At 39.3% G+C, this 23,687-nt stretch overlaps 3 protein-coding genes across 3 annotated transcripts; all 3 read left to right on the forward strand.

The window, feature by feature from the left end:
* The first annotated feature begins 3,264 nt into the window (after window positions 1-3,264).
* On the forward strand, window positions 3,265-4,643 carry LOC112460326 (keratin, type I cytoskeletal 10-like). The gene is made up of 3 exons (XM_025024969.1): window positions 3,265-3,718; window positions 3,796-3,933; window positions 4,378-4,643. Exons 1-3 carry the CDS (start codon window positions 3,265-3,267, stop codon window positions 4,641-4,643), a joined length of 858 nt encoding a protein of 285 aa, XP_024880737.1.
* Window positions 4,644-11,186: 6,543 nt separating this feature from the next.
* LOC112460265 lies at window positions 11,187-12,401 on the forward strand. The gene is made up of 3 exons (XM_025024872.1): window positions 11,187-11,513; window positions 11,756-11,858; window positions 12,016-12,401. The coding sequence occupies exons 1-3, from the start codon at window positions 11,187-11,189 to the stop codon at window positions 12,399-12,401; spliced, it is 816 nt and encodes a 271-aa protein (XP_024880640.1).
* A 5,340-nt stretch (window positions 12,402-17,741) lies between these two features.
* LOC112460324 lies at window positions 17,742-20,733 on the forward strand. Its single transcript, XM_025024967.1, has 3 exons — window positions 17,742-18,010; window positions 18,115-18,290; window positions 20,348-20,733. Exons 1-3 carry the CDS (start codon window positions 17,742-17,744, stop codon window positions 20,731-20,733), a joined length of 831 nt encoding a protein of 276 aa, XP_024880735.1.
* Window positions 20,734-23,687: the final 2,954 nt, after the last annotated feature.

A 23,687-nucleotide genomic window follows, 5' to 3' on the forward strand; every position in this document is an offset into this window, starting at 1 on the left:
ACATGTAACGTTACTAAATTAACGAGTTATGAAAGGGTAAAATTAGTAAAAAATTAATTTTGTACCTTTCTCAGAGAATTTATAGCTAATATTTGAATTCCATTTTGTATAATTTAACAAGAGATTTAACATTATTACATTAACATTATTAGTGAGATTCTTATGTAAAAGACGAATTTTTCTTAGCAGTTAAATCATCGAAGATATGTTTTTATATTAAATGTTAAATGCATGTTCTGGTTTGCGATTTTTAGAGCGATTTTAGCGTCAAGTTTGTGGCGCTTTATTTTTACTAGTTCATTGTGTATATGGCGTAATGTGCGTCTGCGTTTGACACAGACGTAACTGATACTGTAAATCCTTATAATATACTGTTGTATATTGCAAATGGTTGTATGTCGTATATTCTTTAAAAACCGTAAATCTTTTCTTTTGCAACTTATAATATATCCGTCATATCGATAATCATTAATTTCTGTACACTTTTCTTATAATTTATTTTTCAATTTACACATATGTATATATGCATATCTATAGAATATATACATCTGTAATATTTATCTAAGTAGGATAAAAAAATTTGAATTTATGTTTTGAAGAGGGATTGGATCGAAGGGAAAACTACCTGGACCACGTGATACGTCAGGCATTTCTCATTCAAATAAGTTGACCTCCATTTGAGAATGCCCGCTTTCTCCATCCTGATCGGTTTTAAAGGATCCGAAGGAAGATATTCGCGAGATAAGACAGACGCGATGTGGCAGAAAGAGAGTACCGTTCGTCTCGTACCATTCAGGAAATCAACTTTCGATTTCCGACGTACAGGGGCATCGCGGACTTGACCCAATTTCTATATCCTTTTTTTCTTTCTCTTTCTTTTTCGAAAAGCGTTCGCACGCGTGGCGGAGAAAGAATTTGAGGTCTGGTGTGTCCGAAACCTCGATCGTATACGGATATCGTTGACATACCGATGTCCGTTGATAAATACTTTTTTTTTTAAACCTGACTCAATTACTGTTATTACAAACTGTTACCATCTGCTATTTGCAGGTGATGCCCGAATCATTTACTATTTATCGCCAGGCGAGTAATCAGCGCTATCGATATCGAAAAATTATTATGACAAGTGGATGGAAATGGAATTAATTATTGATTTCTTACATGTAGGTCGATCTTTGCCGGTAACCTGGATTCTTCGAGAATTCTCATTCGAGAAGCAATTATCTAGATCGGAGATATATTAACGGAGCAAAGTGGTAAAATTGCTTGAATTTCAATGTGAAAGATCTATTATCGCGTAATTATTACGGTACCTGTTTATTTAATATGTTTTCTTTTAAAATGTCAGAGAGTCTTCTTAATTCCTTGATTTTAAAAATTATGTCGAATATTAATTTATCATAACAGTAAAACTTTACAAATTGTTAATATTATTTCAGATTTTTGCGATTATCATATCTAACTGAATCAGCAGCATAAAATCGAATAAAACTAATAATTTTTTGTATAGTTAATTTATTATTATGTTAATTAGAAATTTATTAAATTAGTCAAAATAGTTTTCAAGTTTTTTAGGACTTACCAAATTCTTGTATTTTAGTTGATACTTCCTCAGGTTTTAACCAAATTAAGTAGGTATAATAAATGGGATAAGATAGAGGTACAGACTACAGAAAGAATATGGCGAGAGAGAAGACGACGTTTAAATGCGAAAATCTCGTAACGCGACAACGTTCCGATAACACGATTATGTTACGGTTCGTTAAATACTTATGCGAACACTATACTGCGTGAGATAAATTCGCAATAAACCTCCATCTTATGAATGAACTAAAATACAATGCAAATACGTAACAGATACAGTCGTAAATATCCGCGCTTCAAAGTAAACAGAGCACGGCTTAGCGTGCACTAATTAAAATTATCATTCTGTATGAACGTAAGTATGAATTTCGCGAGTACACGCGATATAGTGCAACTGCTTTTGAGGACGTTAATATAATCTAATTCTAATAGATAGTACCGTCTTTAAAGTCTCGTGAGCTTTGATAAGGTTTATGTAGTCGATCACGATCGTGTCCGTATGCGATCGAGTCGTGTCGTGGAACGGAAGAATGATTTCGAACCGGCTGTAGTTATACCTACCAGCCTCTGCTACGTATATACCGCGGTGTCGGGCATGCGAGGGGAAGTGGAACAGAAGAGAAAGGCACGTGGAGATGAACTAGATTTGGATAGTCATCTCTTTCCTTTCCTTCCACGCGTTCGCCATCCTCGTCCTCGCGAGCCACCGGCGTCTTTGCCTCTTTCTCGTTTTCTTTCACACCCTGCCCCTTCCTACATACACATTCGCATTTCTCACATTCCCCGCTTACGACCTACGTAAGGAGTCGTCCTCTCCTCGTCGTCCTGCGTACGTTGACACAATCTAGGCACCTATATCGGAATAAGATTGCCAATAATCCGCTCCACCGCGCAGGCACGCGCCATGGCGATTGGCGGGGCAAAATTCCATGTTGGTATCTCGCATGGGCTAGGTTCAAACACGGTATGCTCGCATCTATTATTTAACGGAGATGCGTACGATTGTGTTACGATCGATACCGGCGATCACGATTCGAAATCGGTACGTTCTCTTCCGCTCTACTAAAGCCCGGGAAAGAGAGAAAGGAAAGAGAACCGGAGCCCGCGAGAAGAGAGTCGCGGCGCAGCGCGGCGCGGCGCGGCGCGGTATCGAATGATCCGGGAGCCGGATAGTACATGATCTAGAATAGTGAGATCTCGCTAGACGCGAATTACGTCTAGCAGAGCAGGTAAAGGAAATAGGCGGAGGAAGGTGCGTGAAGGCGTCATCCGCGCCGATGATGGAACCTCGCTCTCGCAAGCCGACCGCGCCGTAACGCTCTGAAACGCGTCGGAAACAAGAATTAAACGAATCGTCGAGGAGACTGGCATCTAAGTGAACGAAAAATTACCGGCTAATGCACAGCAAGAGCAGAGAACGGCAGCCATCGTGCCCGATGCTCTCCTTGCTTTTTTCTTAGTACAATCACCGAGCCTCACGTAGATCTATATAAATGGGAATTGCGAGCACTTAGGCTGCAGCACTCGGACCTCCGCCGTAGGTTCCGCAGCTTCACGGTTCCTTTGTAGTTTTGTCGCGCGGTGGTTTAACGACGTAAACGCAGAGTTAAGGCCCGCCGCGGTTTCGACGGAGCCCAATTGTTTTGTTTCGTGAAACACCCAAGTTTCCACGACGAAACGATGCTTTGGATAAACAGCATACCGGGAATCGAACGCCGGCGTCTGCACATCGCTCTGGCATTGGCGTTCTGCGCGTTCTTAATCGTTGACACGATCGACGCCGCCACGGACGAAAGCAAGGACACATGGACCGGATTCTCGACGTCATGCACGTCGGAGGACTCGAAGAACGCGTCGGTCTCTTGTCACGGAGTGCGAATCGTACGGAAGATTGTACAGCAGCTCCTGGAGACCACCAGCAAGGAACGGAACATCGAACTGTTCGACGGTGTATCTTTGGTAGAGGTGCCTGGAAGCGGGTCTTCTCGAAAGGCTAGAGTCTTGAAGGGCTTCGGAGGCCTCGAACCTTTCCTACAATTCTTGGAAGGTAGAGAACTGAGAGTTAAGTTACCGTCTTTACTCCCACCGAATATCGAAACTGCCTTGAAGGAGAGTTTGCCCTCCGAAGCTGAAGGTTGGTATGGTTATTCCCGACGATGTAAATGGTGTTGGGAGAAATTTACGAAAATTTGTGAAATTTACATTTTTTAGGAAGGGGCGATGATTTCGGCGTCAGTGGCCGCGGCGGCGGCGGCGGCGGCGGTTTCGGCGGTGGCAAAGGCGGCGGCGGCGGCGGTGGCGGCGGCAAGAAGGGTGGCGGCGGGTACATGATACTAATACTTATGATGGGTAAGTACTCGTGAATAATTATTATCACGTAAAGAGATGATTAATTGAAATAGACAATTATGTGAAAGTAATCGTTACACATTATTTGTACGTTAAATATAATGTCTTGCTTTATCCGCAAATATTCCGTAAATTTTATTACAATATTCAAAACGTTAAATAATTCAATATCATTTTCGATTTTAAGTATTATATTTGCTCATTTTGATAAATGTACATTGCTTAAGAATTTATACTATATTTTCCAAATTATATATTTAATTTATTTAATTATATCTAATGGCAAATGCATAATTATAAGCGTATCATTGTGTTTATTTGTCATTATACGCGTATCTTGTAATTATTACGATTTTTATATACTTTTACGTTACATTCGATTTTTATCATAATTAAAATTTTACTTTAATCTAAAAAAAAACTCACGTTTTTAAACTTATTTAGGCAAGATGATGGCTGCTATGGGCTTCGGCGCATTGGGTCTTCTGGCCATGAAGGCGTTAATGGTTTCGGCATTGGCATTGATGTTGTCACTGATCGTAGCTGTGAAGAAACTAGCGAGTGGCGGCGATGATCACGGCCACCACGTCGTTTACGCGCAAGAAGTTGGCCATCATCATCGCAAGAAGAGATCAATCGAAGACGTCGATTCCACACAGTTACCTTACAGAGGATACGCCCATCTTTACGCTAACTTGGGGTCGTCTTGATGCTTTTGATCGTTAATTGCACCAACCGCGAGATTTAATTGGTTCTTTGCCTTTTTAACTCTCTTATCGCTACTAAAGCTTTTCTCAGATAGATACGGCTAGATGAACGTTGACAATGGCATTGCACATTGACATTGCGCTTATGTAATTTGCATTTCAATCACCTCATCATTGTCCTCTTATCGTCACATTCATTTAACGCAACGTGCACCTTTTTCACAACGTGGCTTTCGTGTTTCTTTATAGTTCGTAAAACTGCAAACGTCAGTCGCGGTAAGAGAGTTAATGGACGCTGGAAAATGACTGATGACGTGACGCGACGCAAGATCAGTGACAGTGACATCGACGAAACGACAATGACTGAGGTACTGATCGACAGCTACGGTAGAAAGTGATATTTAACAAATGCTTGCTCACGAGAAACGTGGTAATTGATCTTTATTGGTCTGCCACTTTGACAGGACTCTCAGTGAAAATCACAGACACGCACCGAAGAAACCAAAGTACGTTGTTTGTCTTTTTATTTATTTATTTATTTTTTTTACCCACATATTTATTATTGTGCAACACATGTTAATAAAGCATTCGTATTTGGAAGATGCGAAATATCGTGTTTGCATTTATTACCATCTCAATTGGTACGCGACTTCAAGTTTTTACAATATTAATTACATTATAACGAAACTGCTAGATTATTTTTATAAATCACAAAATTAGTCTAAACAGAAGCAGCGTTTAGTACGTAATTTTCGGACAAGCCAGCGTAACATCGTTTATTACTTGCTATAAGTAGAAATTAATAAGACATTTCGTATAACAGGCTTGGAAATGAAGCGACATGGTTCGCTGGATCGAGCCCGCCAATATTTCTCGTTTACTTGCACACGGAACATTGGAAAATCGCAGGAACGAGGTAACGAATCGAGCCAATGAGGAAAGTGTGCCAGTGACCTACCGTGCCGCATATTCACCTGCGTTTACTGGATGCTCGTTTACTTAGCTAACGTTCGTCGTAACGCGCGCAAGGTGCAAAGCTAATAATAGTTGGCGCGAATGTCCACCTAAGTGGACTAATGGCGATAGCGCATCGAAAGTTAAGCGCGCGCCTGTCGGCAGTATGCAACGAATTTGATTAATAACGCTCGCGCTGCTGACATCACATTATGCGTTTTTTATATTTGCTTATTCAAGATCATATTTCAAGAAATTTAGAATCGTTTGAGTTTAGAATGTAGCGGGACTCTGTGGCAATTTGTACGAGGAATTTGGTTTGAATCTCGAGGAAATCAATTTGAGTCTTTCAGATCCAAATATGAATTGTGAGAATACGTCCGTAGAGACAAATGCCGGTGCTCGTTTTTATCCGTGGCATTCCCGTGTGCGTGCACGTGGATCCAAGCCCGAAGCGGATTGGAGAGCTCGATGGGAGGAAAAACAGCGAAGGAGAAAGAGGTAGAGGAGAGGTGCGTTGGAAGAAAGGCTCGTAGCGGTGTGAGAGGAACGAATCCTCTTTCTCTCCACGCATCTCTCTACAGTCTGCAGTCTCTACGCCGCTTCTTCTCTGTGTTGGATCCCCCTCCTACTACAGTCCTTGGCTCCTTCTTTCTCCACGTAGTAGGGGAAGGAAGAGCTCCGGCTAAGACCCACTGGCATACATACCGATCGTTTCCTTTTTTACGTTTCGAATATCATAAAACGTGGAGGCTCACGCTGAAAGCAGCTCATTCGGCGATGCAGTCCCGAAATGAGCTGGTCGCCTCTCAGCGTGTGCAGTCCGCGATTGCTGCGACTTTATATCCATATAATATGGAAGGCTGGATCGATCAATTCATAATTCGTTGCGGTATATATTACGCAAGTCGAATGCTTCACTAAATCCAACATTGGCAATTTAATTGCACGCTTATATGCTTAATTTTATTATCCGTAATACATCGCGCTACTTTCCTAATGATTAGAAAGAACGAAGATAACACACGAATAACCGAATCGGATTCATTATATTTAATAAGAATGAAAGCAGCAATAAATTGCAATTATTGTCAACGCGCGATGATTGATGGAAATGCACGATTCATTTTCTTCTCTTTGATCCTTCTTGATAAGTTTTACAACTCCGTGCAAAGGAACGAACGGGTAATGTACCCATCGTCACCTGGATTATCTTTTACTCTGTTCGATACTCCTGTCTTGTCCCGTCTTATTAATTTATATTTAACTAGAGATATGACCTAGACGGTTTCCTATGTCCATTAATGTTCAGTATTAATATAAAATCTTCTATATATAATATAAAATATACATAACTGATTTATGATCTATTGCTTATAATCGATTGAAAGGGTTAATACCGCGTTTTCTGGCACAGCAACCGCGTTATGGTCCATAGACGAGAAGAACCAGTTGGGCGCGGAAGAGTGGCGTTACATTCCCCGTTACATTCCACGCTCATTACAAACCTCGTAAGGAAATTTAAAATTCAAATTCGATTTGGTTGGCTACCGCCGGATCGATTTTTCAGGTCATACGCATGTCGATGGCCAATGGGCATTGAGGCATTGTAGAATTAATCGAACATTGCATCAGAAATTCCTAGCACAGTCGATTGACAGACATTAAACCAGTTACCGACAAGTTCGGAGGCTAGAATATCGAAGACCACCGGCTCTTTCTGATTTAGGACAGGAAACGCAACACAGTTGCTGGATACGCTTTTATGGACGTTGCTGTCCTAAATCGATACGCTTTTTGAATGACTCTGTCTTTGGACTCGGAATTCTAGATACCGTGGGAATATCTCGACTCATTGGCATATTGGTCTAGAAAAATTTCATGACCTCTGAAAGTCGGTGAATGACCTCTATACATTTGCATGTATTAACTGGTAGTGTAACCGAAAAGCGGATAATTTTTTTTATGGAAAAAGTAAGTAAAAGATGTACGATAAAATTTTCTCATGAGAAAAATTATCGAGAAAAATTTTGAAAATTAATAATCCGTGTTTATGATATTTTAATTTTTACTAAAACTTATAACTTTAGAATTATTTTAATCAACAATAATTGTTTTAACATAAAATGAGTTAATTTATTGCTGTAAAAATAAAATTGAGACAGAGAGAAAATTAAAGGTACCGACAAACTAGAATATAAATTTTCCCGGTCTTTATTCCCGGTCTAATAAAATAATGTAATTATTGATTTAAATAGAACAAATTATATCATTCTTTTATACATGCAGCATGCCTTTAACATAATTTGTTGAAACTTTGAAACTTTCGTTTACTCAATTAACGCTAATAAGAAGCTAGTCGAGCAAGTAGTTTTTTAAAAATAGTAATTACCTTCAAAATAATCCACGTGATAAGAACGAGAATTGACGTAATCTGTTTAATTAAAATATCCATTCCTAATCGACATTTCACTGAGCGGAATCATATGGCGGATATACAACGCCGTATTCGCATAAAGCATAGTAATTTTACCACGATGGGCGTGCCTGCGGTTTAGCGATCATTGCTGTCGCTGTATATACAGGAGAAACTTTGGTTTTACTTTTTAAGGCTTGCTTTTCCGTTGGGAGTGAAGGATCGATGAAAGGATTCTGAGTGCTACCCAATGACCGAGAAAGGATGAATGAGCATTGGCGTAAGATTGGGGATGGGAACTGTTGTTCTTAAACTTGCTTTTCATTGAATCCCTTCTTATGACGATAGGATTCGTTGACCGAGTTCAAGACGAGAGTGCTTCTTCGTACGTTACTTCTAATGTGATTATGTGCATGAATTAACAAAGAGGTGCACGCACGCGCGCGTGATCTTTAATAATAGTACAGAATGTACAAAGTGTAATGCATGCAATTTTTTCATTTCCTCTTTTCTACTTTATAATTTCATTTTATTGAATATGTAAGTAATAAAGAAAAGTAATGATTTTTTAACGTGTAATACGTAAACGATGAAAAAAGTGTTACATTGAGTTTGGTTTCCGGCTTAAAGCCGCGTGAATTGTCTATTTGATTCTGAATATTTTAGTTTACTTCATCAGAGAGAAGCAACCTGATACTCAGACAAAAGTAAGTGTTGCTAGAAAGTTTTACAAATTTAGAATCCGTTGATGTTTATATTTTCCATAATACTACGTTGTGTACTATAAAAATATGTAGAACGTGTTTCTCATTTTAAAGTTCTAAGTTACATATCTTTAACAGATTTAAGGATAGAAAAAATGTAGAAAGAAAGAGAGAAAGTGAGAGAGAACTTTCTATATAGAAATTATCTAATATGGTATTTATTTTCTAAGTAAAAAAGTGTATCCTATTTTTCATGTATTTCTATCTTTCCAAAGCGTAGGTGAACATTATATATTTTACATGCATTTCTGTTGCATTTCTGATTACATTTCTGCAAATTGGAAATTTTGACCAGTTACTAAAGTACACGTTTTCGACGCATTCGACGGTCTTAGTGTTAGACTATTGGCGGTTTTACTTTCTCGGAATTCAAACCCACGCCGCACATATACGCCTATTGAATGCGAAGGTTTTCTTGATTGTTGCATTGTATCGTTTTACACTCGCCGCAGGAAGGAATGAAATGAAAATGACAAGCGGCATTATCCGTTGGCCCGTGAGAGTTGCAGGGTCAGAATAGAAAGTGGTGTCCGTGTGCGCCGCGATGAAGGTCGGATCCGGGATGTTTGAACTTGATCTATACCAGTTTTCTTTCATTCATGCTGATCGTGTCCTGTATCCGCGCCTTAAATCAACGACGCACGCACGAAGGACCTATCTATGAGGAGAGAGTACGGCAGTCTTAAGACTTTTCCCCTTGAACTGCAACGATGATTGTCACCGCTAAGAAGTTAGTTGAGCTACTTGAGTTATCACTCGTTACATTACCATTCGCTTACACGAGCTTATACGAGCCTCGTGTATCCGACTTACAATTAGTGGTGTTTCCACGAATAAAGTTTTTAGTAGTAAGACTATAGGATTTAATCAGACATAAAGATTGCATTATTTGTCCGGCTGTTCCATTTATTATCGTCTTTCTTTTTTCTTTACTCGAAAGTATAATACACACAATAAGCTGTAACTTAAGCTTATTAAACACGGTTTATTGTTGCTGTTTGTAGAAATCATAATGAATGCATTATTTGAACGCGAGTTTAGCAATTGGATCTGTCAACGTTTACGTATTCATATACACTTTCTACTCAATTGAAGTTATATTCGTAGCTTAAAATGAATAGATACACTGATTGTGAGCTATTATTTCTCATTAAGTATTTTACTGAAGAAAATGACTAATATCAATACAATATTAATAAATTAGAATACAACTGACATTAACCAAAATCGATTAGTATTAATGCTGGAGTTTAAAAGAACATTGAAAGAGCTTTCTCGAGAGTTTATTTACATGAGATTTAACACATTCTTGAAATTCGGGTCCCATCTGTTCTTCGATTTTGAATATGTAAATGTGTAAAATAATTAGGACAAGCTAGAAACATACATCGTTGAACTCGAGCGAGCATAGCCTATCTTTAGAAACTCATAATTTATCATTTTCTTACACAGCACGTACATGAATTAAATATTTATATATTAAATTAATTATTTCGATATATAGTATATGTTTCATAAAATTAAAAAATCTACTAAAGTACATTATTTAAGTGTAAGAGATAAATGATATTAAATATGAAGTTATTTGTGGTTTTATAGTATATTAAATTATTATTTCTATTATGACACAAATATTATTAAATTCATATTACAAAGCTCAGTGAAATTAAAGCTTTAAATTTAAGTAAAGCAAAATTACTTACTACGCCTTGTGTATAAAAATAGGCATACTTTATATCTAGTGCATGATATCTTGTGTTGAATCACAGCATTGGAATGATATATTGCCTGTAATGTAATATTGCGTGTTGTGTAATCTGTTTTTTTTATGCTACATTTGTTTGGCCGGAACTTTCAATACCTCACATCTATAATACTATTCAACTAAAAATTGCATATCCTGTGTAATGCATATCACAATGTAAAGTTAATCCAGTATGCTTAAGAAAATGTTGGAAGAAAGCGATTTTACTAGCGTTCTAGGCGTTGTCTTTCGCACCTATACGCCCGGTCTTTATTTGTTTTGTCGTAGGTAGGTCGCGGGTCGCATCGTGGTTCGTGGTAGGCAGCATGTCGAACTTCGGTCATAGGTACACTTATCGTCTATTGGGTGAACACATATACAGTTAAACGAACATATATACCAATACATATACGACACGTAGGACGTTCACGCATTCATGCATGCCAAATAAGGAAAAAAAGAAGCCGGGTGGGGCAGTCTCTGATGTAGACCGTAAAGGAGGGGCCCGCCGAATATAAGCTATCCGGATTGTGCTGTGGACCACACGAAATTTGGCTTCACCCTGAGTTCGTAGATCTATCGGTATCTACGAATCTCTCGTATCTCCTACGGACGCGTCGTGCCGCGATCAGATTTTGTAACACGTCTTGTGGAAACTGCAAGGGGTCATGAAGCTACTGCAGAAATTCTTGATCTTGACAACCGCGGTTGTTCTCACCGCCGGACAAAGCATTGACGAATGCTTGAAGCAAGATAGCATATCCTGCGTGCAGAAGACACTATACAGGACCGCTAAGGAATTCTTCACTAAAGATAAACTGGAGCTTGTGAACGGAGTCGGTCTCGTGAAGAGTAATGCCGATGCCAGATCTGGCAAGGAACTTGCTTACGATCAAGAGATGGAAGCTGCTAATGACATCGCGGAAAGACAGAACTCTCTCGAGAATTTCATTAGTGATGAAGCTGGACAGTTTTTGACCGGTCGCAGTCTTAGGGTACATAAAAAAAAACTACTGAAACTTGAAAACTATTACATAGAGTGTAGGCCTGGTCAACTTCGAGCTTTCCATCCACGAAGAGTGAAAGAAAGGGAGAAATGTCGTGGATCCGCAGTTTGAAGTTGGCCGGGCCTGGTGTGGGCAATTAATATAGCTTTGACGATTAATAAAGCTTTTCTTTCATTCTCTCACACTTAGAGGCACGGCATGGTTAAATTTAAACTATCAATTTTTTTCAGATCAATCTTGCATCTGCTTTCCAGAAAATCCACGAGTCAGCACGTACTATCAGCGAATCTGCTCCAGCAGAAATTCGTCAGGCTGTCGACGAGATTGTTGAAGGTAGCTCTAAATTAAGATTGATAGATATAATACTCATCTATATAATATCGATATATACTAGAACAAAATTAAATTGACAATTTACATCTTACAATTATTTGAACGAATAACTTAATTTTATTGGTTTTAATCTAATATATCTCTTTTAACATTCTAGCTCGAGGCAAGAAGAAGGGAGGTCTGAAAGCAATCCTGCCCCTCCTGATTGCCGCAAAAGTGAAGCTTGGTCTTTTAGGAGCTTTCGCGTACTTGGCAATTGGATTCTTAGCGAAGAAGGCGATCGAAGTGTCCTTCATTTCTCTTCTCATCTCTGCCTTCATCGCTTTGAAGACACTCTGGTCAGGCAAAACTTACCATCACGACGTCACCGCTTATAATAATGGCTGGTCAGGTTCCGTCGGCGGTGGATGGTCAGGTCCTGTCAGTGGTGGATGGTCCAATCCCGTATCCGGTGGATGGGCCAGCCCGGCCAGTGGTGGTTCTTCCGGTTGGGAAGATCCTCATTACGCGCACGGCCAGGCATACTCCGGATACCATCACTAGTGACCATCGTTGATAATTTTTTCTTTCGTCTCTTTTTTTCTTCTTTTTTTCATTGAACAACGGGCGATGGGAAAAACAGGATGTCAGCGGGAGTCACATGATTCAAGCCCTACGCTGATCCTCCATTGTTCACGATCATGGAAATATTTATTCTTATTTATTATTATTATTATTAAATAGTGAATAGGGTATTTGGCCCTTCCGTGATGTACATTAAATATTTAATAACATTCGCTCGCATATCCGTATGCAAATAGATCGATAAACTGTAATCAAACTGAAAGACTAGTCACAATATGTACGATTGGTGATGACGTAACTCTTGTCAATTACAAAACGCAATATTATATGTGTATATGTATATATGTATATATATATATATATATATATATATATATATATATATATATATATTACGATTTTACCATCGTGATTTTAGCGCGAGTTTTAGCGCGATCACAATCTGTAATAGAACTCACTCATCACAGTTGATTTATAGTTACATCTAGTCTAATACGATGTACATGCAACATATTAAGCTATATGCGAATTTGTACGCTTTGTAATATGTGATTCATTAATAGTATTTTAAAAATTCGAATGTGTTAATTATTAAAATCCCTTCTTTATTTCCACATTTCAAATTATCTAGTTCTTCTTTTCTACAAGATATTCTTTTCTGCAATACAACAGTGAAAGTGTTTCAATTTTGAAATTATAATCAATTTTGATTTAATTAACTCGAATAATTTAAAGAAGTTCTTGTTGATAATTGCTCTTATTTTTAATGCCGAATACGCAAATCACCGGCAAATGCATGAGCCAGCTGAGAAGCTTCAAAAAAGAGAAATCACCGCGACCGCGGCAGCGGCAACTTTCCAGTCTTCCAGGAAGGTCCGAAACATTCTTTTTTTTCTCACGAGCGAAACTCTTCGCGGCGGCCGCGTTGCATAAAGAGCACATTCGAAATCGTTAATACATCGCGAGTGTTCTGTTTCTTTGACGAGTCATCCGGTCGGCGGCCGCGGTCGCTCGAAACCGAGCCGACGAGATGGAAATGCCGGCTGACTCTCGGCATTCTCGTACGATTGCAGGGGAAAGTGCATGTCTCAGGTGCATCCGGGCAGAGCCGATTGTTTCCTCGATCCGTGGTAGCCGGAGGTCGAGGAGAGGTCGCGGCACATGTACATCACTCCTAATCGGGTCGAGAGGATAGGCATACAACACTAAATTTCTCGAGACGGATGTCCTTAAGTCCCACATAGAAGAAAAATAAATAGCTGGAAAGGAGGTTGAGACAAAATGACGCGTTTCTTCCTCGCGCTGCGCTAAAACTCCACTGGACGCAGTAAAAAGAATTTTACTTCGGCAATAGGTATATGTGCAGGTATAACATCATCTTTTCTAAAACGATACGATGCGGACACGCTACGACGGTGTGGACAGCGATAATTAATATAATGTAGAAAGGTGCGATTGATAAAATACGAATTATTTGTATGAGCAGCATATAAGAACGGCGCAAAGAGTAGCGATGCACTGGCTGTTGCAAAAAGGCGATTGTCATGCTTCGTTACGCTCCTCTGTAATAACAACGACCACGACATGGCTGCGGGAAGGACAACGGAGAAAAAGACGCGAAATTGCTTCGAGAGGAAGAGGAGTTACTTTCATTCATAATACAGCCGAGCGCAACGTAGTATCCTATATTATAATACCATTATGAACAAATGCTTTTTTCCTAACAAATTTTAAATTAAGAAAGTAATATACACAGTTGTGAAAATAAAATACAAAAATTTATATTATTAGTTAAGCTTCTTCATTATATGTAAGAGATATATCTGTTTTGGATTTAGTTTATTTAGATTCATAGATTCTTCATAATTACAATAACAGAAATCTATATTACCATATATTTGTACATCTTTAGTCATTTTTATTACGTGATAACTTATTTCAGTCATTTGATTAGAATTTTACTTCAGTTTTTTGTACGAAGTTATAAATATCTGCAGTACCTACATGAAAGAATTTAGAAGTAAAAAATAGTATTTCTTTCAATTATGTGATGTAAAATGCACAGTGCACAGAGCGAATTAAAAAAAAATCCTGAAAATTGCGACCCATGTTACGGATATGCAAACGGATGAATAGAATCGTTCTTCGAGCTCACAAAAGCGGAATTTCTCCGCGTTGATAGCGCTAAGCGTTGATCGTCTCATTATTAGAGAGTCGTAAAGTTCCGTGTCGATCGCGTCTTTTACTCGCATCTAAATCCAGGTATGGTTCTCACGTCACGATTAGTTTCGAGAGTTTCTCATGCGTCACTGGGTTACTAGATTTCCTAGTGATAGGTCGATTTCTTAGGTCATTATTAGATTCGCATATCGCCGTCAATTGGCATAGAACACCGATCTTTTTGTCATTTTGCATAGCAATTCAAACATTTCTCTTCAGCAACGTCGGCGAGACACTTAGCAATTTAAAACATTTTGAATAATTTATGTTATTGGTTATACTCTACTTGTTTAATGTTAGAAATATAATAAAAGTATATATTCATATATTATTTACATATTCTACTTATTTATAAGTCAAATCGTTCAATCTTCCAAATTTACGAGTCAAAATTTATTACGCTTTATCTACTTTCGTCTATCATTGCGTATCTAGATAATCTTAATTACAATATTCTCGCGCATGAGATAAATTTTATCCATAAAATGCACTTTTACTTGGCAGGTCAGACGGTCTACGATCTTGGTACATACCGGCAATGCAATTATAAGATGGTGTTACGTATGCATTCACTGGCTATATACATTGACTAAGATGTACCTGGTACCACCTTGAACTTAACCGAGTCGAGCGTCGCGATTTTGAGACAATCGCCGGGTGACCGTTACCTTTCCCGTGACTTTCAACAACTTACGGCCAGGGTCACGTAGTCGTACAGAATGGATATATCTGCTATAACGAAATCTAATTGCTGCTCTTGTGCTTAATTGCTTTCGGCGTCTGACTAATTAGTATCGCAGAAACGTCGCGATATTCGAGCCCGGTTTCTCTCATCACTTGTTCTCGACGCTCTCTTTAATTCGTGCTCACACAGCGTGGATCTCTCTTTCTGTCTCTCCCCTGCGGCATGCATGAGTCCTCAGGAACATTTAATGAAGCACTCCGCTTTCAGCGATTTCTTTGACGTTTTAGTGCAATCTAGAAATGAAAAAAGGGCCAATAATAGATATTTTAACTTAGCATTATTTAACGTAGCTATTTTAACTATAAACAGCGTTAAATATAATACTAAACACGGGTATGGACCCCATTGTTTACTCATTTATTAGATAGACGAATCATTATAAAAATTACGAGACTTTGTATTTATTTCTCCATCCAATTAAGTATTGAGAACGAGGGACATTTGCTTTTTTCTAAGGATATATGGGTGATTTCCTGTTTGACGTTTTGTTCATTTTGCTTGAAGCTTGATGTTTTAAAGAACTCGCCGGGTTACAGGCCGCGTCAGGTGTGTGATTTCGCTCAAGGCGACATTCGCTCTCGCGTACCGGGGGGATCTTGATCCCCGAGAGAAGTCGGGATCGAGAACATCGTTACAGTGAGAAAAAGTAAGAAAAAGAGAAAGAGCAAGAGAGACAGAGATAGAGGAAGGGGAGGCAAAAGACAGAGAGCAAGAGAGAGAAAGATACCAAAACGATTGCCCAACTCTCGACCCAGTTATAAATAGGTGAGCGACCTCGTTTCAGGGATGATATCTCGTGTTCATCATCTGCCGATGAATTTTCGAAGGTGGAGCAACATCACATCTGCAACAATTAAACGCCTTCTTGAGATGTTCTTCGTGTAGTTTTGTCCCTATCTGTATGCTTAAAGAGATCGCTATAAATCGCCACTTCCGACCAAAATTAAGCGATTAGATGGCGAGATAATTCCTATGACTAACTCACCATTGTAGTTAGGAAGGCTGCGTAAAGGAAGGAAAATAATTACAGTTTACCGTAAGCAACTAGTATCTAGATTCCTCGTGTTCTACATTGTGCTACTTAGTACTTAGTAGTGTGAATTAATCAAGCCAAAGTTATACGATATGAGTCATCAGTGGTCGCTAATGGACCTTGTAATCGCATCCGCCGACACTAGGTCTTCATCCTTGAGAGGTACATGCGACGCGCACCGTCTATCGAAACTATATGGCCTCCTTGAGTTGAAATATGTGGAGCGACCGAAGCGCTTCTGGTTATTTCAATAAACGAGGAGAAATATCGAGTAATTTATTTGAAGAGCCTCAGAATTTTGTTCCGTGAATTGCACACCGACGGACAATCATTGAGGAATCTCACAGTTGACCAGAACTTGTTGATTAGGCGATCTCGAATCAACGTCATTGCGACGTTACATATGGACTTCTGCGTACACGATGGTGGTGATTTAAGTCACACAACACTCAACGTCGTAAAATAATAGTAGGCGGGTGGTCGGGCGAAATGGTGCGGCAAATTATATAGGATCTACATATATACTTTTTTCCGTCGTCCTGAATGCCTGCAGGTTTCCGTCGCGTTGTACACGCGGCTTTCCTTCATCGTATTTGATTCCAATTGGTACCGGAGAGACTCCCCGCTGTTAATGTAATTCAAAGTAGGTCCATAGCGTGAGAATATGTCAGTAGAAAGAGTAGGCTGAGAAACACGAAGAAGAAGAGAAGATTGGCCAGAAGAATGCAATTCGAGAATACATGTTAATCCTGGCTAAAGAATACTGAATATATTTATCAAGATGCTCGATATAAGAATCTCTCTGTATTATATAGGTACTCTTTTTTCTCCAATTTTTTTTGATCGCATTTCTATCGTTGTTCCTCTTTCTCGCGCTTCGCTGATTTTTACCTTGCCAAAATAATCAGGATGACGAGAGGGAGGTGAATGAAAAGGGAGGAAGTCAGTGTGGGGAGATCCTGTGGCACCCGATACACTTGACGGAGTAAGAGAGAGAAAGGGGTGGGGGGGTAACGAGAGAGGAGCAGCGAAAGGAGGGAGACGAGAGAGCGTACGACGCGAATGCGGACCCCCGATGGCCTGCGAACCCACGAGGACTCCCCTCGTGCGATACTTCGGTATAAAAGCAAAGCAACCTCTTTTAGATGTAACACACGAGTCAGCATCGGCGCATCCTGGCGTGCTTGATTCGAACAACGCGCCTGCACGTTGGGGCACGGAAGAATCGAGAAACAAATTGCACGTGACGCACGCGACTTAAGGATATCTTCGGCGTCTTTTGTAGACGCGTAAAACGCGGTGAAGTCGCACTTGGGTGATAATGGCCAAACATTTCGTGACGTTATTGTGGGTGTCGGCGGCGTTGACCGCGACCCTGGCATTGCCGACCAGCGACAAGGCCAGCGGAAGTGAGAACGATCTGGTGGCGAGCATATACACCGATTGCCTGAAGAAAGAATCCATCAGCTGCATCAAATACAAAGTATTCACATTTGTCGACAAGATGCTGGCCGACAAAGAAGACATCACTCTATCCGAGGGCATCACCGTCGTAAAAACGTCCAACGCCGAGGGCGAGGGTGCGCCAAGGTTGGTTGTCATTCTGTGAGATCCCGAGATCGCGCTTATGCGAATTTAAACGTCGAACGTTTAACTCGAGAGAACGGTTACATTTATATTTGCATTTTTGGCAGATCTATCGAATCCAACGATTTGGATACGTTATTGTTTGATCGTCTTGGAAGATTCCTGAGGACGCATTCGGTCAAAGTTGATCTTAAGGGCAGCGATATTTTAGGAGCGATTGAGTCTGCCGGACGCAGTTTCGAGGACTTTAGCGACAATGCTGTCGAGAGCCGTGGAAAAAAGAGTGAGTATAGCACGTGTGATGAAACTTATATCTTAATACTTATGTAAAACCCTCGGTTTAGATGCGCTCGAACCGGTTAATACAGAACCGGTTACGATAGCATCTAATTATGTTTTATTGAGTTCGTTATTCGCGGAGGAATTTTGTTACGGTGATTTCTTACATTTGCCAAATAAAAGATCGCTTTAAAAACGAAACTAGCGTAGCAATCAAGTCGCTATGTGAGCCACACACACACACACACATGCGAAGTATTAGTCTCAATACATTTGCATTTATAAATGTCAACATTTTTAATTATTACCGTCTTTATTAAGTAATCTACACAATACGGGAAAAAATAAATTATTTTACACCAACTTATTTATGCAATCGTTTAGGACTAGGATATATATCTGATAATCAGATATACCAGAATTTCAAATTTGTTCTATCATATTTTTGTATGCAATTAAAGATTTTTATTGATATATGGTTTATATATATTATTATTAATATATAATATAAATAATATTTTTATTTTTTATTTTTTGTTATTGATTTGCATATTCTTCTGCTTTTAATAGAAATTTTGATAGAATTTTTAAAATTATACAAAGATACAATAGAAAAGAAAAAAAATAAATTTTTCGCATATCGAAGAGGTAATCAGGGTTCATCGGGACAACGTCAGCTGGAGTATGGGAGTTCTCTGCGTTCATTGCCGCCGTGTGAACAGCGACGATGACGACGAGGAACCCCATACCGGTCGCAGACGTTGACCCACTGAGGAACTGGTTCCGCTTCCCCTTGAACCTCGCAACGGAGGAGGAGAACACCGGTGATATTGAAAGGTTGAGAGAGAGATAGATAGAGAGCGGGAGAGATCCCGCCGCGCAAGATTTTTGACATACTTTCCATCCTGGTACTTCGCCTTGACCTTCGACTATTATTCCACTTTAAAAAACATTAACATCGATCTCCGTGATCGGCCGGCGTGACGTGATTTACAGAGGACTATTATTACCGGGCCTACAAAAGCTACAAATAATTTGCGAACAATTGACTTGCGTGCGCATTCGTATCTCTCGGCGCTAAATCATCTGTTTATCTATTTATGAATTGCTATTACTGTTACACAATGATTAATTCTACCGTGCGAATATTAACGATCAGTTTTCTACACAAATTAATTCGGGATTATATCACATCATTTGCAAATTTACATGTATTATCTTGCAATCATTATATTATCGTTATACATTTTTATTAAAACATTTTTTTGTCGCATTAATTTTATATTTTATTAGACTTACGGATTTTTAATCCCTAGTTGATACTATTTAAGAAATTATATTATTGTCTTCTAATGAAGTTTTCTTGTAACTGAGAATTTTTATATCTTCAATTGAGTCTAAATGCAAGATCAATTATAAATAAGCACACAAAGAGAATGTGGATTTTTACATAAATATCTTACTTGTTATATTATTTGTTATTTTCCATTCGTTCCGAAAACAAATATAAGCAGATACCGTGATAGTACATCTCATAATAGGATAATTGGCATCATAAAACGAAAAACGTAAACTCTCAAATATATCTGTTATTACATCTGACGATGTACTCAAATTCCCGTTCTCCACAGAAGTGTGAAAAGTGAGTAATGATAGTATTAAACTTCGCAGTTCGTATACTTACAATCCACGTTAGAGATAAATAGATGCTGTATATATGATTGTATATACCAATCTTTATTTTACACAAATCAAGTGTCTCGACAGGTTAATTTACGTTGATTATAATATTATAATTATTAACTTCTTACATGTCTATAGACATATAAAAAGTACAATTTTTTAAAAATCAGTGACATATTTTTAAGTGCTTATTATTCATTAAAGCAAGGCACAAGAGAAATAATCAAGATAAATATGAGGTTTCGAATCATATTTGCACGCACAATAAAACCAGGTTAAGAAGCTACTTGAAAATTATATTGATAAAAGCATCGAAATGAATATATATATCGCTTATTTCGATATAAAATTAAAATGCAAACATTTGGAACATTACAGAGAAAGCGCAGAAAATCTTGGGACCCTTGATGATGGCAATGGCCCTGAAAGCGGCCGCTTTATTGCCGCTGGCGCTCGGCGCGATTGCCTTGATTGCCGGCAAGGCTCTGCTCGTGGGCAAGATTGCTCTCGTGATTTCGGCTATCATTGGACTGAAGAAACTTCTCTCTCACCAAAAACACGTGACCTACGAGGTAGTGTCGCATCCGCATCACAGCAGCAGCCATGTTAGCCATGAAGACCATGGCGGTTACGGCGGCGGCGGCGGCGGCGGCGGTGACTTCGGTGGTGGTTACGGTAGCAGCGGACACGGATGGGCCAGAAGTCTACCGCAAGATGCTCATGAGATTGCCTATCGCGCTCACCAACCCCAACCACAAGCTTAATCGTACCATAGAAAGTTTTCTTCCCGCCTCTCGCTTCTTTTCCGTTTTCTGACGGAGAATCTGACAATTCTCTTCCCTTTCATTACACTCACGCCTACTTCACTCGCCGCGTTTCTCGTTGTTTCTTTCCTTTTTCCTTTCTTACCTAAGCTGTTGCTATGTATAATACCTAGTCTATCTCTTACTCCAGGAAAATATGCCTATTTATATAGCTATTTTCAGTTTAAAATCTCTTCAAATTTGCCTATTCTTTTTTTATGCTTATATGATCTCTCTTATATTCCAATTCTTTTTTTTCTTATTTTTCTACTTTTTTTCTAATTTATCCTAAATAATGGTCGATTTATCCCACGGCCAGTCACCAGTACCTCTGGGAGATGCTCATTGTTTTATATTATCTAGATTTATATGTGAGTTATATTTATTCGTTGTATCTTATACTATTAATATTTATTTGATGTTTGACTGCGTGCTTCCATTATGACACCTCCTGTTTTTTTGTAATAAAAAAAAACCGACAAATGAGACGACTCCATCTTGTCCCAAAGAAAAAGAGCTTCATTGTTAAGTTCACCTGCAGCGTTCACCGGCCGAAGAAACCGGCACGTCCTGTGGCTCTCGTAAGAGTGACCGTGGTTCATGACCGAGTGCTTCTATTTATACATAACACTGCACTTGCACTCGTAGCCGTAAGCGTAACGTAAGGCCGTGAAATACGGTCTATTGAACTCATAGCGCACAATCATGTACCGGATGCACCGCTGAACCACATTTTCCATACATAAATAGATATACAATAAAAATAGGATAAAGTTCACGAGCACGGGCGAAAGTAGTCGAAGAATGCGCGGCACAGACACTCTATTGCACCGGAATACAAATCGTATAATTCCTTTTCAGGATCATGAGCGATTTATTTAAACGTAGATTTACGGTATATGCAGAAATATATATTTATATATATTTCTTTGCCGCGCTCTCTCTTCTCTGTTCTCTGTTCTCTCTTTTCTCTTCTCTCTCCTCTCTCCTCTCTTCTCTCTCCTCTCTTCTCTCTTCTCTCTTCTCTCTTCTCTCTTCTTTCTTCTCTCTTAAGATGTAACTTATTTTACTGCAAGAAAAATAAATTAATATATAATATATTAGTAAATTAATAAATATTATACATTAATAAATTAATATATATATATACACAGGAATAAAATATAGAGCATCGTGAGCTGGATCAATGTCAGAGATATTCGTTTCCATGTGATGTAAATGCCACTAATTTGACTTATTATTAGTTCCACGAGAATTAGTTCTACGATAATTAAAAAAAAAAAAAAAACGTCTGCAAATATCTTAGGTAAGATTTATCTGGACTTTTCACCGATTCATAGCTACAGCGAGACAATGTGTCATAATCACAATAAATATCCACGATATTTAACTCAACCTAGTAATTGCCCTCCAAAACCGGACGCACGCGCCGCCAGGTACAACTAGTAACCTGCATACCGCGAATAATGTTGCTCTGTTGCTCTTTCCGTTGCTACCGGAGTGGCCTTAAGGAAGAAAAAGGATGTACAATAACGACAGTTTCATCGGCCGAGCAGCCACGCGTATCGGGCCGGTCGAGAAAATCACCGTACGACGAAACGGTTGTACAAAATGGAATTCAGAGCCGCGGCTCGATGGGGTTCGTTCCGCGAACCGGAAACGGCACGGCGCGGCGCGGCGGAGGCACGATTATTATTTCGCGTCTCATCGTGGCGTCCTAATACAAGATCCGTCGCTTTCGCCATGCCGCGCCGCGCCGTCGGGAGATCATTTTCACGGCACGTACGCGTATGAGAAATCGGTAACGCGACATTATGCAGGTAAGTTCCGGCAGCATCGTAGTCGCGTGGACTTGTGGACGACGACGCGACGCGGCGGGGAGTAAGCCGCGAGAGGAGAAGAAACGTCTCCTTTGCATCCGTTACCTGGTCGCGATGCTTTCTTGAATAGCACGTGCGCTTCAATGAAAACGTCATGCACTGGCAGTTTTAAGGCTATATTAACGAAGGCGAAGAGGCTGATACGCTAAGCATACTGTACATATTTTAATAATATAATTGTACGATAGACGATACAAGTTATTTCGCTTTTTTTCCTCACGCGATGGTGATCTCTGTTTCGTTTTTTTTTTCCTCGCTGAAACGCCGATGGTCTAAGCGTATCTACATGCAACGCGTTTTCACTTGGTATGACCCAGTTAAAGCCGTGTCTATTGGCGTATATCGAATTGGATAGGATGAAAAGTCAAGGATACGAGGGACCAAGTGGAAGAGAATGAAGCATCGTGCAAATTAGATGATTAATCGGATGAAGAAATTGTGCCTAACACGCATAACGGTATACGTTAATTTGCCGATTCATCGTTTCTCTTTTTCGATGACATGATTATGTTGATCCGTAAAGGGAAATGTTTGTTGGATCTTCCATTGAAAAGTGGAACGTATTGTCACCTTGATTTAATAGCTGAACCAGAGAACCACAATGCTGCCAGTATAACTGTGCGTCCAATACTTGAGAAGTAATGAGAAATGCAGTTATATCCAATCGCACACATGTGATGATGATAATTTTGTGTGGTAATTTTTTGTATAGTATCGATAGTAACTTTAAACTGTCTCGATCGATATTTAGAAAAGTTTTTCACGACCTTTCAGACGTACATTTTCAAGTATTTTGGAAGCGTGTCTTTTCTGTCTGAAGCTTATTCGTAATCTGATAAGTATTGCCGCTAAATTCCACCGTAAATAAATTAAGATAGCCTAGAAAGAAACAGTTGGAGCAACGGATTCCTAAAAATTATCTTGCCATCTCAGTTTAACGAACGATTTTATAGTATCATAAACGGGAGAGAATAATCTATGGGCATGTAGCCCCGTGCCAATAACACACTTTATATTTTATTGCGCTTCCTGCTT

The sequence above is a fragment of the Temnothorax curvispinosus genome, unplaced genomic scaffold (genome assembly GCF_003070985.1).
Source record: "Temnothorax curvispinosus isolate PA1 unplaced genomic scaffold, ASM307098v1 QBEX01010444.1, whole genome shotgun sequence".
Classification (NCBI taxonomy): domain Eukaryota; kingdom Metazoa; phylum Arthropoda; class Insecta; order Hymenoptera; family Formicidae; genus Temnothorax; species Temnothorax curvispinosus.